Source organism: Centroberyx affinis, unplaced genomic scaffold (assembly GCF_046629955.1).
Source record: "Centroberyx affinis isolate AG114_WGS23_722 - 3 ecotype Tasmania unplaced genomic scaffold, CSIRO-AGI_Caff_v1 ptg009924l_1, whole genome shotgun sequence".
Classification (NCBI taxonomy): domain Eukaryota; kingdom Metazoa; phylum Chordata; class Actinopteri; order Beryciformes; family Berycidae; genus Centroberyx; species Centroberyx affinis.
The window spans coordinates 1-21,287 of NW_027284686.1; the positions used below are offsets into that span (position 1 = coordinate 1).

Here is a 21,287-nt window from a genome sequence, read left to right on the forward strand (position 1 = left end):
AGAGTCAGAATCACTTTGATCGCCAAGCACAATACATTTACAGGACTTTTTCTTTGTGTCATTGCTGCAGAGACCAATAGACAACTTGTAGAATAACACATACATACTGGCACACAGTATAGGGACTTCACATACAGTACAAAACATACAATAGACAGTACACAATACATACTACTCTACATATACAGTCAGCCTTCAATAGCTTACTACATACGACACAAAATGGCCCTGATAGAATGACTGCCATGACGTCATGTGGAGGCCAGATCTCCATTATACTGTAATATTATAAATGGCATGTTACAACTGAGTTGCGTGAAATAGTGAAAAGTAGATGTCGCCACTATAGAAATCCCTCTTTGTACATGTACATCACTTTTGAATATGTTAAAGTATAAGGCAAAAATATCAACCGTGCTTCAAGTGACATCAAATATTGGAAACCATTTAGAAATAAGTTTTAACCAGGTTTTGTACTCTGTATTAGTCTCTCTTATAGCTAATGGAGTTGAAAAATTAATCAGAGGAAGCATATTCTGTAGAGGGAAAGTTTTTTTTTTTTATTTAACCACCACAAAAATATGACTAGATGAGCTATTGTAGCTGGTAGGGATGCAGTGTGTTTTGCTCATGGACACTTCAGCAGGGCAGATGCCGAGTTGCAGACATGGGGGGGGGCACTTAACTATGTCAGTGGCTGTTACGAATCAACAGAGGGAAAGTTGTCCTACCAAAAATGTCAGAAACACACACAAGCACAAGAAACAACAGCAGCAGCAAGTCATTAAAGAACTGTGTTTCCCTCTCTGGGTTTCCAGCTTCAAGCCAAACATACGGAGGTGAAGACGGGATGTGAGGAGGCCAAGAGGAAACTGACGGAGGTAAAACACTGCAGCCCCTGGATCCAGCTGAGAGGCTTTTTTTTTTTTATAAAGACCTGTCAAGTAGTTTTACATTGGCAGACACTTTCAAAAGTCAACAACTTCATATGAAAGACTGGCATTGGGAGTTTATGTGAGCAGTTGAGAATTCAGGTGCCAGGACGGCTGTAGATGTGTTTGAGGCAATAAAATTGAATCATACATAGTTACATCATTTCTCATTTTGCTAGCTGATATTTGCCATGGATTTTGAGATGTCATACTTTTCTGTTAGATTTACTCAGGCTCCAGAATTAGGTATCGCCATTTGAAAAAACACAGTGAACATCAGGAAACGTTTATTTTCGAAGATTGATATATAGCTTTTTGGAATAAATCCCTTTTTATATATTGTTTCTTGAGGGACAATGGCAAAGTTTGTTTTTCCTTCACCATGACTTAAGTTCTCCAACCAGAAGAATGTGGAGTGAGGTCTTCACATGTGTTTATGCTTCCAGGCCACAGAGCGCTCAGAGAAAGTGGAGAAAGAGCTGCGGTCTCTAGAGGAAGTGGAGTCTCAAGCTGACAGCAGGTGAGCGGTGAACAGCAATCCACTTTGACTTCTTCAAGTCCTTTGTCAAAGTCTTTGTGGTAGCTGGTAGCTTTTGGTAATAACTGCCTAGTAACCAATTCTGCCAGAAGTTATGACCAACCTTATTTTTCTCATTTATTCCTTATATCCCACTAAATCTCCAGTGCAATGATTTCAACCCAGAGAAAGTTTGACGTTGATTTCTAACACAATGAGCATCTTTTTGTTCAGTTTTGGATGGTTAGATGGTACAAAGTAGGGCTGGGATAATTCAATATTATCGTTTATCGTCTTTCAGTGGAATTATATCATGATGATATGAAGATATTTTGATATCGTGACACACATTTCTGCTGTCTAAATTGATGATGACAAGCAAATTTTACTTAAAAACTCTCATAAAATGAGGTATGGTAGGAACATTATTTGAATATTTCTGTTTTGTTTGACATCACACCTAACATTACCATTCGGTTCAATGAGATGAACATTAATTTGATTATTTAACGTGATTTTGCATACATGAACCATATCGTGATATATATTGATATCGAGAAAAATCCTTATGATTATCATGATATTGATTTCAACCATATCGCCCAGCCCTAGTACAAAGCCTGTAGGACTGAGTGAGAGCCGAACAGACAATATTTCTATTTTTGGGAACAAATATCCAGAGTTGGAAATTCGCTAGTTTGACAAGAAGCCGGCTGGGTATTGTCAGCTGATTAACTATGCATACTGTCAACCAATCAGAGCATTCATTAAAACCTGGGTGTACCTGACATCATTTACACAAGGAAGTATAAATCTGTTTGATTCTGTCGACAACCAGACCACCATTTTTCAAATTTCCACAATGCTGACCGTGAGAAATGCAATTCTCATTGCACTGAACCTTTTTAAAGTTGGTTGGGAGTATCTAGAGGAGTTTTTGTTCCATTTGCCCTTGTTTTAATTTGTATGTTTTATTTGTATTTCTTTTAATATCAAGCATTTTTTTTATGTAAAGCACTTTGAACTGCATCGTTTGTATGAAAAGTGCTCTATAAATAAAGTTTATTATTATATTATTATTAAAACAGAGTATGGGCTGTAAAGTGAGTTTTCACATGGCCAAGTAATCATTCAGTCACTGGTATTGATCAACCCTATCAAATCAGATGCAGGCAGATGTATCATGGTAGTAAAAAACAGTAAAACCCTTACTTATTGCCCCTTTAGCTGTTTTAAAGGAATTGTAGAACACATAGAATGGCCATTTTACACACAGTGCAATTAGAAATTTTACTTCAATATAACCTGAGACACATACAGTACAATGTACACATTTCACCAGAGGAGTCAAAGTGCAGGGTCTTCTGCCCTTGGAGCATTTAGGAGTTCAGTGTCTCGCTCATGGACACTTCAGCAGGGGCTGGCCGTTGATAAAGGTGGACCTTTCAGTGATGGGACGGTCTCTCTAACCGGTCTCTCTAATGTTTCTGTGTGTTGTTTGACAGCTTGTTGGAGAAGCTGAGGGCGCTGGTAGGGATGAACGAGAACCTGAAGCACCAAGAGCAGGAGTTCCGCGCACACTGTAGAGTGAGTCGATTTACACACACAGTTTTATTTCACACCCTGTTTACTGAGTGTTTCCTTTATCACAGTGTCTCTCAATCTATGGCTCGGGACCCAAAATGGGTGGCGGGCCTCCTGGTTGGTCCCTGTGTGACAAGTGAACTAGTATGTTTCAGTGAGCCTGCATCCAAGAGTGAGGTTCAGTTAACTCCAATTTGGGTCCCTAGCCTGAAAATGTATTAGATAGATAGATAGATAGATAGATAGATACTTTATTCATCCCCTTGGGGAAATTCAGGTGTCCAGCAGCTCACACAATCTGCATTAACATATAACTATAGATTAGAGACAATACACAATAAAAGAAGGTAATGCAGCATTCACAGGGCTATAAGGCTGCGCTCACACCTACAGTTTGTTTTCTTTGGTCCAAACCAGAGTGTAAAAGTTTTGTTTGTTGCATTTTTGTATTTGTTTTTGATATTTTGTTTAGTTTCACATTGTCCAATTACAAGTGATCACAAGTAGCTTGTTTATTGGACAAAGTTTTGGGACCTGTCTTCCTGCCAGGTTAGGGACTGATCGTTATTTATGAGAGGGGAGGGGGGGGGGGTTCCCTGAGCCTCCCTGAGCCTCCCTGAGTGACTGGGGGAAAATGCATGACCCTCCCCAGTGAGCATTTTTCCATTGAAAAGACGTTTAAAAAATGACTATGGTCACCGGTGAAAAGACGTTCAAAACAGGTTCAAAAGTGAACGTTTTTTCACCGACTATTTGAAGACGTTGATTGAACGTTCACATTTAGACCCTATTTCACCGGGATATTACACCGGTGAAATATGGTCTAAATGTGAACGTTCAACGTTCAAAGACAGGAAAAATAAAGGGAGAGAGAGAGAGAGATGGGGGGCGACATGCAACAAAAGTCCACAGCCAGATTCAAACCACAGACATTGCGGTTATGAGGTATGTGTCTTAACCAGTAGGCTACCGGAGCGCACTGCATTGTGCATTAAATATTTTAGTATATAACCCTTAGTATATACACCACTTAACTATGTCAGTGTCAGTTGTAGTCGAAGCCGTACCACCTAAGTACAACCATTTAAAGTTTTATGTCCCTCCCTTAAAGCCAAAATAAAAAACATAAGTCCCTCCCCAGTGCTTAAAAAAATATAAATAACGAACAGTCCCTTAGAGATTTTGGCAGTGGGAGGAACCAAAACAAATCAGATTCCAGTTCCTGTAACTTCAGCTAACATGATGGACTTGTCTGTCTCTTCTTCTCTGGTGTTCAAACCAGTTTAGAACACATGAAGAAATAGCTGAGTGAGAGCATCAGTCCAGACTTCTTTTTGAATTGTCATTGTCAATCATTTTTGAAATGTGTTGCAACACTGGTCGCTGGTAGAGCCGTCCTCCTTTGACCAGCAGTTAAAAATGTGAGCAAGGCTCCGTACAGAAAATGCGTTTTAAAGGCAGAAATCTCAGGACCTGGTAAAGTGATAGTTGAGCCATTATTATTGATCAACAACTTATTGCCCCTTTTAATGTGTGGTTGATGTGTGTAGGAGGAGATGGCCCGTCTGCAGCAGAACATTGAGGATTTGAAGATGGCATCAGGAGATAATACAGAGGAGGAGAAGGTACATATCCAGTTAATATCCACCTATAACATCCTATATATATATATTATCACTTGTCTAATCAAGACTTTCCTTTGATTTTATCTTTTAACATCAAGCCTCATGTCCTTAAAAGTACAGTTAGCTCATTCATGTCAAGGCTTTTAATGGCAGCGTTGAGGTTTTTGTAAAGAAAAACGAAATTAAAGAAAAAAGAAATGCATGAAACTCAACTATACCTTCCTTGATCAAGTCGCATTTGTACGTAATTCTTTTAGCTTGTTTTCACCTGCTTGACATACAGGATGGGTGGGGCTTCACAAGTAGGAAAATCCAGTGAGTGCCAGAAGGTTAAACAATCACAGAAAAGTCTTTCAAAGTCAATTTAGTATAATTTTCTGTGATCGACATCCTAACTGACACTGTCTGAATTATCAGATATGTTAACCTCATCCTTCTGGTACTCGAAGGAGACGAAAACAAATGCTCAGATTTATTTTTGAATGCCACTCCTCCACCAAAGTCAGATCTGTTTGTACTCTTTCTATTCCTAATTTCTACCTTTGTTTGTTTTTTTCTCAGGAGAGGAACCAGCTGATAGATAAACAGTACAAGACAGACAGAGAGAAACTGCAGAAGATCCGTCTGCTCATGGTAATAATGACTTAACACAACAATGAGATTAGATGAGATGAAACTGCAGTGATCTCTGTGGGGAAATGAGGTCGTCCCAGCAGCAGAAAATAGGCTGTAGATAAGAATGAGACAAATACAGAGTACTGAAAATAATACAACAAATCAGCAAGAAACCGCTTCTTTACAGGCTAGCTAATCATATTATCAGGTTCGACCGATGGGGATGATATTTTGTACATTTTACCATTTTCATACTAAAAAAATATTCAGTGTTTTCTTCTTGTCAGGGTGGAAAAGCCTCTGAAACAGCATTTAGACCGTCATGGGACACTAAAACTCTCCACTGAAACCCAGACTGATGACATTTTGTTAGGTGGGTTAGCAGCTTTTTAAGTGGAAGGGAAACTCTGGGATACATTAGGCCCTCAATGAAGAAAAAACAAAAGAAATGGGAAAAAAACAGAATTCAACAGTTAAATTAATAAATAGAATGTGCAAAGGAGATCAAATTTCATTGCAGGTTTGACTGGGTGATATTCGATATCGGTGTAACGCTAGTGCAGATTGAAGATATATACAGTATATACAGAAATGTGTCCAGATGTATTGATCCAGATATGCATTGTAAACTAGTGACATAAGATTTACAAATATACTGTATCTAAAACATGCAGATTTGCATTGTAAGCTAGCTATCATCTTGTAAAATGTATAGATCTAGGTAACATATATACAGAAGTGAGTCTGTATGTGCATTGTTACATACAGAGATGTGTGCAGAAATATGTCCCAGCTCATATACATTCACCATCTGGTGGGCGCGTTATTAAAAGAGCCGTACAGTTCCATGACTGTAATACATTCTTAGTTTGAATGGTCCCAGTGGGAAACGAACCCCTAACCCTGCATTAATAGCAGCTTGTTTTAACCACTCAGCTACAGGATTTAGTAATGAAGCTGTACATTTACACTGAAAGCTCTAGACCAGTGTTTAGATACAGAGTAAAGGGGAATACCATTTAATTGCAGCATTTGCATTAGCTTATTATGTAATAAGCTTACAGTATCTTGCATTAAATTGCAGTGCTGTTGTTATGAATGCAGCTTCAATCTAATAGTGACCGTATTTGGGCAATGTGGACAGTGTAAATTTCTACCTGTGAACAACAGAGTGCTGCTGCTGACTTGACACTGTTTAACTATTTTATCAAGGGCCGCATTAGAAAACCTCATATCTCCAATTTTGGTGATTTTCGTGTTTTAACTTCATTTGAAGGATTACCGTATTTCCTCTAATATTGGCCCAGGCCTTTATTTACCTCAACTGCAGAGGGTACCAGGCCTTTATTGGAAGCAGGCTTATATTAGAGACAGGCCTTTATTTCTAATTCCCTCTGTTTGATAAGTATATTTACTCATATTTTAGTACGAAGCCTCCTTGTTTTCTGATCTGCTTCTGTTGGGGTTGTTAGGTAGCCATTTTTTTGTTACTGCAATGCATTACCGATAATTACGGTAATCGACGGTGGCATGCTCCAGAGACTTCCGCCAGGCACCAGGAGTTTACCGGTATCCACCGTTGTTTTTAGCTGCGACCAGCAGCTCTATAGCTCACTCTGTCGCTTGGCCGGTCGGTTGGTTGGTCCACAAAAATCTCCCCACCCTTTGGCGGCCTATAGCTGCACAGTGTGTGTACGTGGTCGCAGCTATTGCAAATTCATGCTTGTTTCCTTTGTTTTTTTCCCCGGCCTGTATTTGGAGCCGGCCTTTATTTGTTCGTGTCGACCACGCCCCTGGCCATTATCAGAGACCCAGCTTTTAATTGACTACTATTAGAGGAAATACGGTACATAGCCTTTTATGGGTGGAGACAATTCTACAACCCTTGGGCTTTTGAAACCCTTTTAAACCCCACTGGATAAACTCAAAAACCATGTTTCTGTTCATTCCTGAAAAGTTTTGCAGATGGAGATTTTTACCTGAAAGTGACAATATGTCAGTTGATGGACATTTTTATCCAAAGCGCCTTACAGTATCATGGGTGTATACAATTTTAGCATTATTTGCCCCAGGTGGGAAACAAACCCCTAACCCTGGCAGTGTTGGAGCGCCTTGTTCTACCATCTGAGCTGCACAGGACCGTTTTGAGTGACACTAGATGTTCCTTGGTTTTCTCCCAGGCCCGGAGGAACCGAGAGATCGCCATCCTGCAGAGGAAGATCGACGAGGTGCCGAGTCGGGCCGAGCTCACCCAGTACCAGAAGAGATTCATCGAACTGTACGGCCAAGGTGGGCGCTCCTGCCTCAACACCTGATCTAAATCAGGGTTGGGAACAAATAAAAGAAGGAAGAAGTCAATCTCCTATTAGAAATGAATGGCAATTGTATGTCTAAAAAATCAATGGGTGTTATATATATATATATATATTCACAAATTCTGAAAAAGCTGCTTATTGTGTATTTGTGTGTGTGTCCTTGTCTTGTGCCTCACAGTTTCTGCAACGCATAAAGAGACGAAGCAGTTCTTCACCCTGTACAACACGTTAGATGACAAGAAAGTGTATCTGGAGAAGGAGGCAAGTAATCTCAGTGGTCAGATATCACCAGTATGGGAAATAAACACCAACTGAAAGCCATGAGTTTGAGCTCCAGTTTGAGTTCAAACATTTAGTTGGCTGATAAAACAAAAACATGTTTCCTGCTCTAGATATCAATAAGGGGAAATCCACCCAAACTGACCATTAAGTTGCAAACTGAGACATTTTTTCTAACATTTTAGAAGTTTTGAGTCAAGAGCTTTGAAGCTCTTGGAAATTACAATCATACGATGTCATCAGGGTTGCATTTCTGATTGGAAGATTGTTTTAAGATCAGTCATGTTCCTGCAAATATACTAATTCAATTAAATTTTTTCATGATAGTATAATTTCAATAAAGGTTTGGAGAGACTATGTCCATAAAGTTTTCATTCTACCGGCTCTTACAGTGCAATTTATTGATGTCTTAGGATTGTGTTTTCCTTATAAAATTGGAAATTTTAGAAAAAATATCTTCTTTTTCAGACTAACTACCCAAGTGCCCTTTAAATAGACTCGGGAAAACATTATACTGAATCCAGAACAGTTCACTTGGACCAGTATTTAATTTGTGCTTTTGTCTCTGTAGGTGAATCTGCTGAATTCCATTCATGACAACTTCCAACAGTGAGTATAAATCTACTTTTGTCTGTTAATATGTGATATGTAACATAAACGTATTAGATATAGCAGTGTAACAAGTCTTTAAAAGCGTTGTATGTCAGCTGACTAATCTGCTGTGTTTCCCTGTTCTCTCTGTGTGTTTTATTTGTTTTATTTGTGGAAGTAAATAACCTCTGACCTCCTGAACTGTTTCCAGGGCGATGTCGTCTTCAGGAGCCAAAGAGCAGTTCCTGAGGCAGATGGAGCAGATAGTGGAGGGGATCAAACAGAGCCGCATCAAGGTTTGTTAGCATCTTCTCTCACAACCAAAAGCTGAGACGGTTATTTCACTGTTTCAATACCAGCTGAAAACATTCCCGTAACGTCTGGTTCCTTCCTGTCTGGTTGGATGTCAGATGGAGAAGAAGAAGCAGGAGAACAAGATGAGGAGAGATCAGCTGAACGACGAATACCTGGAGCTGCTGGACAAACAGAGGCTCTACTTCAAAACCGTCAAGGACTTTAAAGAGGTAAGAGCACAGAGTTCACCTGCAGGGTTATGGATTAATTCAGCAATAAGCCACAAGTGGCCGGGCTTTAAACAGCCTTTTAGAACAGCTAAGATGTGTTGTTAGGCATGACGACTTCTACAAGCAGTGACACATTTATGAAATGGTGCTAAAACACTAAAAGTAAAAAACACACACAACTGTTCAGTAAAACGTTTATTTTTAATCAGTAACAGTTAAAGACCCCATGAAACGGCATCTTTCAAGTAGGTCTAGCTGCAGCTGCAAACTCGCTACAAGACAGTACAAGAAACGCCCCCTGAGAATATGGTGGCTGAAATGGGACGGACAGTGGAACTTTGCAGTTCCGCGAACCGGCCAAAACCTGTTTTGTCGCCCATGCGCAGTTCCTTTTCAAAATAAAAGCCCCTAGAGGCTGGCACTAAAAACACAGTTGTGAATCGTGAAATCTCTGTAACTAATAGTTTCGCCAGCACCCTGCGTGGTAGCTTGTCGCCATCGGTGTATGAATGTGTGTGTGAATGGGTGAATGAAGGCATGTTGTAAAGCGCTTTGGATAAAAGCGCTATATAAATGCAGTCCATTTACCATGCAGTCCATTGATATAACAGAGTACTTTGCATAGAACTTGGAATTGAAAATGTCAAATAAATTTTGAAATGACAAAATAAAAAAATAAAACATTTATTAAGTTTAAAAACTCTTGGTTTATAATTGGGCTAATCCTAAATAACTAAAGAATAACCCCACCACCAAAAACCAAATTGTGGTTGAAGTAGTAATTGTATAAGTAATTCACTGATAGAGCTCTTGATACAAGAAGTAAGAATATACAGCCCCCACACCTACAATGACGATAGGTTTCTTCTATACATTTTCTTATTCCTCTCCTGTAGATTCAATTTCACGCCCATTTCAAGAAGGCACAAAATGTAGTTTTCCCAGCCACACTAGCTGAATGTGTACTTTTTTTTCCTCTTTCAGTGTGAATTAATGCAGTTAACATCAACATGAACCGCATCTGCATTGTCACTATCACAGTTTCTTGGAGGGGGTTCTGTGATTAACATGTTTTTATTTATTATCAACAAGAGAAATGCCATTTCGTTAAAAAATCAAGACTTTTATTTTGAAGGCTAAGAAATTCTACTGGAAGTGAGTTTCCTTATTGTGGCTAGTTTCACGCAGCTTTACTTTGCAGAAGGCAAAAAACATATAATTTCCTATGCAAACGATTGTTTTTCAACTTGCCATTGATAACTTGCTAACCACATATCATAGCATCAGAGTCAGCTTAGCTACGTTAACTTGCTAACCAAATAGCATAGAATCAGCGGTCTTTTGATAGCCAGTTAGCTTCTAGTGATCTCCTCTGCCACGAGTTTGAAATACCCGCCGAAAAGAGTCTGCAGGCTGCAGATAGACCCTTCTCACATCTTTGCCTCCTTGATTTGATGTATTAACCCTGTTAATACATCAACCCTAACCCTGTTGAAACAGGATGTTGGGGCAGGACATAATACAGTGAGGGATCAATCAAAAGTCTAAACCAATGGAATATCAGCCAGGGAGAGAAAGGCAGTTTTATTGGATGGAGGGGTGGGATTGGTCAAAAATCTGTTATGTTTTATCGCTTGGAGTTATTATTCACACCTCCTGATGCAGCATGAGGTCACCGTTAAAGATACTCTGTTTTCCAGGAAGCAAAAGTAATGGGAGTTAATTTCATCGGGACTTTAAATAATATTTAATGGTATTCTCTCAACATTCCTGGGGCTGCACAAATAAAACAAGAAAGAGCTAAATTTTAATTATTTTATTTCCTCGGAAGTTCAGCGAACGAGAGAACAAAATATAAGAAAAACTGTTGATTCTGAGCCAGAGGTCTGACTCTCCCCACTGTTTTCTACCCAACAGCAGTTTACCTTCTGTACTAAATCTTATTTAACAGCAAAAATCCCTTCAGATGAGGGTTTTTGAGGAAAAAAATCGTACCAGGAAAAAAAAAAAAAATCATCATAGCATCACTTTAAAAGTTGCTTACCCATGTCGATCATGATGAGAATTTGCTGCTTGCTTGCACCCCACTTATGACTGACGATGATGTGGAACGGTCGAGTCTTTTCCGTCATGTGATTTTATTCTTCTGTCAACAGGAGTGTCGGAAGAATGAGATGCTGCTGTCCAAGCTGAGAGCGAAGGGCGCCTCTTAGCCCCGACACCTGGCCGGTAAACAGTCTGTACTTTGACACACACCCTTTTCAACACTTGGAACATGTATTCTCTTTTTTTTTTTTTTTTGGACATTCCACACTCAGCTTCATCATACTTTATGGTTGGTACAGCTGTAAACAGACAATTTCTGCCATTTATGACTCTGATATAAAACCCTGTGAGAATGTACCGGACTTTAGATTTACTAACGTGCCATTCTACATGTGCCACATCCAGCTGAGAGAAGAACACAAATGTACTTGCTTGGGAAAAGGTGTTCCTTTACTGATATTTAACGTGTGCAATTTTTACTTTAACAAGCTGTGTACTGTGATGTTCAACTTTGCACGGCCTTGACAAATACTAATATTTAGCAAAGTACAGAGTTCCAAGTTGCTAAAGTTTCTAAAAGTGTAAAAATTTTAGAAACGTACAAAAACTTACCTGGAAAAATCTGAAGAAGTGTTTCGTATATTTTGGTATTTGTTGCTGTGAAGAATAATCTTCAGCCATGGTGTGATTATGACACTATCTGCATAAATTGCCGACCAAAATCTTCACATCTAGTCGGCAAATTAAGTTCTTGAAAAAGTATTGAATTGCAAAATCGAAAATGTTTAGGATCCCTGTAACTATCCTCTGAATCATGAAATTATGTCTGATGATATTATCTGTCAACGTTTGCACACTTTGTACAGATGTCAAACACCACTTTAATTCCACCTGTACTAGCATTTTACCATCTTTAAAGCTGCACTAGGCAACATTTTTGTATAAAAATACACCCATCTTATCAGCCTAAGTCACAAAGTGGGTGAGTCTCATCCCCACTAACTGAGACGCTGTAGATTCCCCTACTTGCCAAATTCTGGGGTCAGTTTGGACTCTTCTGCCCACAGAAAGTGACGAATCAAAACTTGAAACCAAACTGTCTCCTAAACAGCAGTGAGCGAGTTAGATCTTCTCCCCTCTCGTCTCTTTGGTTTCCTTTGGTATAAAGCATCACAGACCAGCCGAGCGAGCTGTGTGACGTTTACTGACCTCACTGCACGGGATTTCTGGGTATTGAAGTCCTTAAAGTTTACGTCACACTGCCATTTGTAGTGTGAAGTTGCCTGTTGCAGCTTTAAATGTATCGCTTAATATTTACATTTCTTTGCCAATGACACTGCTTTCATGTAGTTGAGCCCACAACGTGTCTTACATTTGCCTTTGTCACCATTTTGACATCCAACGACCATGTAGGTATTTAATGAATAAAAGAATCTTTATATGAACACGAGTTAAATGCCTTTGATTCGACTCATGTCAGATATGATGTCAGACACTGTGTGCTGATTAAAGACAGCGTGCTGACAGACGTCACCGAGGCGTTTTGTCAGAAGTCACATGATGGATCTGTGAAGGAAACATCCTGTCTATCACCAACGCACTTCAGATCTCCAGTCAGACACACGGGCCAAAAAACACTTCTGGGTTTTCAGCCCAACGGGAGCTGAAAAACAAAACTAATAAACTAAGACGACCTCCAGTCAGTGATAATAATAATAATAACAACAACAATAATAATAATAATGATTATGATAATAATAATGATAAATATAGCCGCAAGCGGCGATTGAGAGGTCCAAGCATAATTTGATAAGACAGACAGATAGACAAAACATTACAGAAGGTAGAAAGACACACACAAAAAATAACATGTTGTGAAGTTCGGACATGCAGTCTAACACCGGCTTTTGTGTTGGCCCGTGACTTCTGTCAAGTTCATCTTTTCATATGGTCATTTGTCCAAAAATTAGAAACTTAAGACATTATGCTTAGTTATCACAAGCTTAGTGGTGTGAGGAGACAGCATTACCCATGGGATTTGAACCCACAATCTTTTGCATGGTACACCTATTCATTAACCATTAGGCTACTGAGTCCACAGGGGGGCAGTGGAGGGAGCACAAAAAAAATAGGGCCAAGTAATGAGACTGTCCAAGCTATAGGCTATTTAGAGCCTTAGAGTATTTTAACTATGCTCAACTATGGTTACAATACCACCAAATGTTGCATGCTACCTCAGAGTTGACCTGTGCACATATGTACCAAATTTGTTTAAGGTAGGCCAACAACTTCCTGACTTAGGGCAATTTTTGTATATTAGGCCTTGCCTACAAATTTTGAAAGCCAGTCACCGAGTTATGGCCTTTTAAAATGTGAAATGTTGCTATAGCGCCCCCTATAGGCGAAATGACACCATTTTTTTGTATTAGCTCAGACTACATACCTGCACACGTGTACCAAGTTTGGTTACCATAGGACAATGCGTTCCTGAGTTATGGCGATTTTTGTGAAATAGGCCCCACCCACGACAGTTGACCAAATTTTGGAAGTTGATTATATGAAAACGGTGTGGAATATCAAAAAACTGCTCGACAGCTTTTGTGCAGGACAGTCCAGACATGCTGTGTCACAAATTTGGTGACGATTGGACAAAATTTGTAGGAGGAGTAGCGAAAAAACTACAAAATTCAAAATGGCGGAAAATCTAGTTGGGCGGGGTCTACATGGATGGATGCAGAATGAACCAAGGAATCCAGGGAAAGTGGGATTTTGATTGTGGCCCATACGGTTCAGAAGTTATAGGCCAAAACGTAAAGTTGCTTGCTATAGCGCCACCATGAGGCCAATTGACGTGGATTTCGTAACCTGAGTAGCGGCTGAGACTTTGGACCTATCTGCCAAGTTTGGTCGCTGTAGCTCTTACGGTTTCTGAGATCCAGATACTTTTAGGGAAGAAGAAGAAGAAGAAGAAGAAGAAGGTTCCCCGCACTACGTGCTTGGACCCCTAATAATAATGAGCTTTATTTATATAGCACTCTTAAACTAAAACTAAGTTACAAAGTGCTTTACAACAACACAAATAGAGTGTAAAAGTCAATAAGGTAAAAAACGTAAACAACCACCAATATAAACAAAAAGCAGTTATATTTTCAGAAAAGCATTACTTCATGTTTTACTCCTTAAAAGGTCATATCTTCATTAGTTTGATACTACTTATCTACTTACCTCCACATGACTTGGACTCGAGTCAGACTCAAGTCCAAGAAGAGAAGACCTGAGCCTTGACTTGACTTGGGTTCTGGTGACTTGGGACTTGACTCTGACTTGTACTCTGATGACTTGAAAAGGTTTCTAAAGTCTTGACTTGAGATCTTGTGTTTGTGTAAATGACTTAGATTGAAAGTGATGAGATTTGTTCCAGCAGACGACTGAATTTAAATTCTGTTGAATTTAAATTCTCATTCTGTTTTCTGAATTTGTATGGAATGATTGAATTTATTGAAGTTGAAACTGATTCTAGAAATCAAACTCATGATGCTCTTACCAAGTTTTTATCCTATTAAAACCATATTGCATTGAAAAGTCCTAGATAATTAGTTTTCTTTAAGATGTTAAATTGATACTGGACTCTTGATTTGTTCTGACTTGGCTTGCTGTTCTACATTTAGATTTGAGACTTGACATTAATGACATGGACTTGACTTGGAAATCTACATTTAGACTTGGGACTTGACTTGAGACTTGTGCCTCAAGACTTGAGGCTGACTTGGGACTCGACCTCATAAGGATTTCAGGCTTGAAAACGGTAGGAAACTATTCTGCAAATAAAACTGAAGTTTAAGTTGAAGTCACCCTCACCCAAGACTACATCTCGTAGCACATACTTGTGTGTGTGTTTATGTGTATGTATTACGAGTGTGTGTTCCAGCTCTTATGCATCAGCATCACAATTTGTTTCTTTTCTGCCTATCAGCTCTCCCCGCTCTCCAATCTCAGTGATTGTGATACCGAACAGACAGTTTGCATGTCTCTCCCCCGTCAGAGGATTGATTGGGTGACACGGTTAAAACGCTCTCATACGCAGGCTATACCCAAACATCAAAGCCACTACGTTTATCTGACTGTACTTCTCTCTCAAACATTTCTCTCAAAATAATACCTGGATCAGTTAAAACGGGTTAAGTTGCGCGAGTGAGGGTGAAATACCCTGTTTTCTGAAGGAAGCACCAGGCTCCTAAACACAGAATCGGGTGTATTAAGGCCATTACTGATACTTCATTGATAACACTCGTGTGCTTGTCTACACTCGTGTATCTTAATGTGTCACTGCGTCTGTCAGTGCTTCAGAGCAGAAAGAGGCGAGCAGGAGATAAAAGGAGGAAGTGTGTATAGAGGGGATGAAGGGAGAAGGCGGACTGAGGCTGTGGAGCAACAGTGTTTTCTGTCAGCGGGAGGACATCGTGTTCAGCCACCGGAAGAAAAAGGCCAGACCGGGACCTAGCGTGGATGCAGACGGACTGGGCGGAGACACTCTGGACCCTCCGAACGGCGGATATGACCGGTCTTAGGTGCCGGTGGTTTGGTTCCAGGCGGGTTTCAGGCGTCTGATTTCCAGTTTCCGTGATGGATGTTTCCGCGCCGTTTCCCGGCATGTTGCTGCTGCTGCTTCTGGTCACGAGTGTGTGCGAGCGCCCGGTGGGTGCAGAGGGGCCGGAGGACCACGGCACTCGCCTTCGCGGCCTCTGGAAGCTGCACATGAGGGACTCTGCGTCGAAAGGAAAAGGTGAGAGAACAGAGAGCAGCCTTGCTTTGCTCCAAGAATGCAAAACATCACTTAAAAGGAGATGACTTGTGATGTTCCCTTGATTTTCCTGAAGGGTTTTTTTTTTTTTTTTTTAGCTTCTAAGATCACTAACATCTGCAGTTGCATCACATATGGCGCTCTTACGTGGTAGAAAACTGTCTTGACCTGCATTTCCGTGAGGTCAGGTTGTGTTGCATAAGCTATTATTAAACACTAGTCATATTCTGTCACCTTGAGAGATAGAAACCCAGAGTAAATCTCCTAAACAGAGAACAACATGACTGTACTTCTGGTGATAAAACACTCGGAGTTGACTGGAGTTCAGCTAGTGCTGTCTGTGCTTGGAAAGACAGTGCAGTGAGTGTAATGTCCTGTAACCCACATGCTAAAGAGGAAGGGAAAGTCATGTCACCCTCTGGTGCTTGCACTCAAAACTCACTGAGAAAAAGACTGAACTTCTCCATAGGGAACACTGTGTAGATTAGGCTATATTGCAGAGTATTTCCATTTCCATGTAAAAAAAAAAAAACAATGTTCCTTTTATTAATTGGAATTACTAACGGGCTGCAAAAGTCAAAACTGTAGTTAACCTGTTTTTGTGTTTAGTTAAAGAGTAACTAAACCCCACCCAAATCTTTAGTGAAGCCTGACACCTAATGGTGAAAAGTAGGGTACTGCACTGGCCGTCTGCTATTGGCTGGTGTTTGTGCCAGGTGTTGTCACCTTCCATAGAGTACAACAGGTGGTTAGGGTTAGGGTTACATCACATGGCACAAAGACCAGACAATAACAGATGGCCAGCTCAGTACCCTACTTTTCACCATTAGGCGTCAGGCTTCGCCAAAGATTTGGGTTTGGAGTTTAGTTACTCTTTAAAAAATGTGTTTTATAGCAAAATGTGTTTTAAATGCTCTAGTTTATAACCTTATCAATTCAAGAAATTACTGTTCAGGTAAAGTTCATGCCATTAATTGTGCCGCGTGTCCGCTGCAGGTTTTCCTCCTCATCCAATCAGAGGAGTGGTCAAACAGCAGCTGCTTTACTGCCGTGTTGGGATTGGCTACCATCTACAGATTCTACCCAGTGGCTCCGTGGGAGGAGTCCACAAACCCACTGAGAACTGTGAGTTCATAATACACACTAATTTATTTAAACACAGCATATTAAAGTGGTGTGTGTGTGTGTGTGTGTATTCTGCCAATCTGTCTCACCATTAACCTGGGGCAGATTGGAGCTTTAGTAACATAAACATTTCTAGGAGACAGAGAAATGTTGCAGAAATAATCTCATTGGTTGAGTTAAACCTCAGTGGGCGGAGCCAAAAACAAAAAGGTTTTCTGGCTAAGTAACGTTAGACTGAAGTCCAGTGAAAAAGACAAGAGGTAAGAGAGGAGGAGGTTAATATTATGAAGCCTAGCGCTCTGCTGCTAACTGAAAAATACAATCTTGCCATACTAAGTTATCTAGGTTAGCTAGTTAGCTAGCTGACCTTCAAGTTCAAACTAGCCATACTAGCCTATAGCTATCTAGGTAAGCTAGTTAGCTAGCTGCTGAGTTTCAACTTCATGAATGCCGTGGTCATGAGTGAAGGAAAAAAAAATAATATTTTGACCAGAGTTCCTTCTTTGCCATTCAATTTGCCAACAAACCAACTTGCACTCCGAAAAACTGTGGTTCTTTGGCTCCGCCCACTGAGGTTTAACTCAGTGAGATTATTTCTGCCTCTGAAAGTCAAGGTCAAGGTTTCTTTATTAGTACCCAAGGGTAAATATGTAAATATGGAGATTCAGCAATCCAAAGTTAAAAACAAGACATCACAGCAATACAGATTCATAAGACATCAAAACAAATACTTTAAAACAAGTATCATTATAATCTCAAAATAGTATTAAAATAAAAAAATTAAAAAAATTAAAAAAAAACTCCTAAGGAGGTCATGACAAAGTGCTTCTACACACACACTCACCCACTCCCTCAAAAGCTTAAAGTGTTTGTGTAACTAAAACTCCAATCTGCTCAGCTGGGCTTCCCAGCTTTTCTATGCATCATATTTTCTACAATGCCAAACTTGCTCCGTCTCCTGCAGGCTGGCTGAAGGTGTTCGCCATGAAACACGGAGTGGTGGAATCAGAGGAGTGAAGAGCGGCCTGTACCTCTGTATGACAGGGGAGGGAATCGCACATGGAGCGGTATGTAGTAACACAGCATGGTTTAAATGTGTGTTGTGTGAGAAAATGTGTGCGTTTTTCTTAGACCTGGATCAAATAGTGTTTGTAAGATGGACGATAGACCTCTGCTATACTACATACTACCATCGTTTGTTCAATATTGTTAAAGTAGCCAGCAAAATAATTGGCCCGCAGCAGCTTTCTTTAACAGATATCTATGACAGACAAGTTTTGCGGAAGGCACGGTTGATCTTGGTCAGCTCTGACCACCCACTCTTGGAGGAATTCGTTCTTCTTCCCTCTGGGCAGAGATACACGTCCCCCAGGGTAAACAGCAATATACGGAGCCCCTCTGGGGTCACATGGTAGAAAAAAAAACTCGATGTGTAAATCCGTGCGAACGGATTTCTAACCCGTGCCCTCGGATTCACAATCCGTGCGAATGGATTTGTAAAGTGTGCGAACGGATTTGTAAAAAAAAAAGCTGTGAAACTCCAAGAACACAAAGCTAAATCAATTTATTTATTTATTGTTAAATCTGCCGTTAAATCTAGATAACACTGAACTTACTTGGTGGATGTGGTCACCGCGGTCCATGCAAGGCAGGTCCATTCGCTGAAGAACAGAAGAGTGCATGTAACCGTGCGCATGGTTTTGTAAACTGTGCGAATGGATTGTGAAACGGTTTACAAATCCGTGCGCACAGTTTACAAATCCGTTCGCACGGATTGTGAATCCGAGGGCACGGTTTTGAAATCCGTGCGCACAGTTTACAAATCCATTTGCACGGATTTACACATCGAGTTTTTTTTTTCTACCATGTGACCCCAGAGGGGCTCCGTAGCAATAGGTTTAAATTTTCCTTTGTTCCAAGTGCAATAAATGCACTTAATTTGCACTAAACCTTGACTGCACTGCTCAGCAGCACTTTATTATGGCTACCATTCAAATGGTTTGATACTTTTAACGAACAGATACATTGTTTTGGTTGTTTGCTGTAACTGTTGTGATTAATGTCCCATGTCCTCTTGTATGTTGTGTTTGTGTTTTTGCCCTCTACTGCAAATCACATTTCCCCTCGAGGGACAATAAAGATCTGAACTGAACTGAACTCAGTACAAGATATGGAGTAGAAGATAGGTGGCTTTTATGTTAACAGGACAGTTGAGATAGTGCCAAAAGTATGCTAAAATTACTTTTGAATACCAGTTTGTGATTTCCTTAACTTCCTTGTACTCCTTGAATTATCCTATGTGGCAAACCCCCACCCACCTGGTAGTCGAAGGAGGTTAAAACATACACAAAGACATAACCCTAACTGACCCTAGTTATTACATGTGTAGATGTGTGTATGTGTGTGTGTCCAAATGACTAAATTCCATTATAACTGAGTAAATAATGCCATACTAGCTTTCTTGAGTATTACCAAACAACACCGTTTAATCCTCCCATTTCCCGCCCCCCCCCCCCTATTAGAAGCAGTTTTCGGACGACTGCCTGTTTAAGGAGAACCTGGAGGAGAACCACTACACCACCTACTCCTCTCTGTCTCACCCAAGCATCTACCTGGCTCTTTCCCACAAGGGAGAGGTGAAGAGGGGCACCAACGTGGGGCGCCACCAGCCCTGCACCCACTTCCTGCCTCGGAGGACGGCGTGATCAGTCTCCGCCGACCGGGGGGGAAGGTGGACTTTTTAAACTCTTCTCAGCGCCTGACCCAAACTAGGAATATGGCTTCTCCTCCGTCCAGAAGTTGGACCTCAAGCTACTTTGGGTCCAGAATCCCAGTTTTAAGAGAAACGTGGAAACTACTTGAGCAACTTCACTGCAACATTCTAATGATCAAACAAGATACTGCATTATTGTGAGAGACGATATCAAAGGGATTTTTTATTTATTTATCAAAGGACAGTTCATTTCAACACTGTGCTACCTCACACTCATACAGCTGCAACCATTCACTCCTGGGACCATCACTTTCCCTCCCAGCGAGTCCAGGATTCAAACCGACAACCTTCCAGCCACAAACCCTCTTCTCACTGTGTAGGAAGCAGTTAATCTGTCACTGGAGAAAATACCAAGATTTGTACTGACTTCACACAAACTTCTCAGAACTCTTCTTAGACCAACATTATGGATGGATAACGTGCTGAAAATACCATTGGGACCAGTGGACAAACAATGGTCCCGACTCCCTTGTGGTGCTATTTGAGTTTCATGCTGTTGGCACACACTCTACTGTCAAGTTGAAGGATTTTCAAAGTATTTAGTTTACAAAGTACACTATTGTTGTTCTGATAATCCCAAAATTGCACATGCACAGCAAATTTTCCAGTGTTGATTTTTCAGTGACAAATATTTTGAGTTGATTGCAGAGTTGTTTTTCCACTCCTAGAGCTGATATGGCACTGGGACGACTGGGATGACTCAAAATTATCTTAAAGGAATAGTTCACCCAAAAATGAAAATTCTGCATCATCTACCCCCATGCCAAATGAAATACAGGTGAAATTTGTTAGTCCATATAACACACAGGGAGGCTGCCAGCACAACTTGGTAGCAGCCTTCTCCAAAACAACTGAAGTCAATGGGGACCTGTTCTTTAGAGCTCCAAAACAAAAACAGCCAAACAATCACACTGTGAATAGAAAGACCTATATACCATTATTTGTTGCAAATCAATCAGCTGTAGTTAAGATTTGCACTAAATGATGGTGTAAATATACTGTAGGTCTTTTTGGAACTCTGAAGAACTGGTCCCCACTGACTTCAGTTGTTTTGGAGAAGGCTGCTATGGAGTTGTGCTGCAGCCTCCCTGTGTGTTATATGGACAAACTTCACCTGTGTTTCAACTGGCATGAGGGTGGAGGAGATGATGACAGATTTTTCATTTTTGGGTGAACTATTCCTTTAAGTGTTAATTTAACCTTGATGGGTAGAAACACTGGCACAGTGTTGAGTTTTACACTGAGTTAAATTAACACTGACGGTTTTGCTGTGTAGAAACATGAAAAACATTTGTTTCTTCATTATGTTATTCCTAGCATTTATTTTCTTTTTTGTCATATCTGCAATATAAACAGAGATGTGATGTTCCATCACTTAGCTTGTACATCACATTACATGACTAGATAAGCCTGAGCCATCTAGTGTACAGACATGAAAGGCATAATGTACAGGTATGTCTCCCACATATCACTTTACCACACCTGGAACAAATACTCTCTCTCTCTCTCTCTCTCTCTCTCTCCCTCTCCCTCTCCCTCTCCCTCTCCCTCTCCCTCTCC

General features: G+C 40.4%; 2 protein-coding genes across 2 annotated transcripts; both read left to right on the plus strand.

Moving 5' to 3' along the window:
* Positions 1 to 818: 818 nt before the first annotated feature.
* LOC139640604 (coiled-coil domain-containing protein 93-like) lies at positions 819 to 12,453 on the plus strand (the record flags this gene model as incomplete). Its single annotated transcript, XM_071514776.1, has 11 exons — positions 819 to 881; positions 1,379 to 1,452; positions 2,955 to 3,036; positions 4,584 to 4,658; positions 5,220 to 5,291; positions 7,454 to 7,562; positions 7,767 to 7,849; positions 8,439 to 8,476; positions 8,670 to 8,754; positions 8,869 to 8,982; positions 11,139 to 12,453. Coding segments are annotated over 11 exons (852 nt in total), but the record flags the coding sequence as incomplete, so codon positions are not given.
* Positions 12,454 to 15,651: 3,198 nt separating this feature from the next.
* On the plus strand, positions 15,652 to 19,659 carry fgf9 (fibroblast growth factor 9). The gene is given in 5 exon segments (XM_071514775.1): positions 15,652 to 15,811; positions 16,826 to 16,954; positions 17,919 to 17,948; positions 17,951 to 18,021; positions 19,477 to 19,659. Coding segments are annotated over 5 exon segments (573 nt in total).
* The last annotated feature ends 1,628 nt before the right edge of the window (positions 19,660 to 21,287 follow it).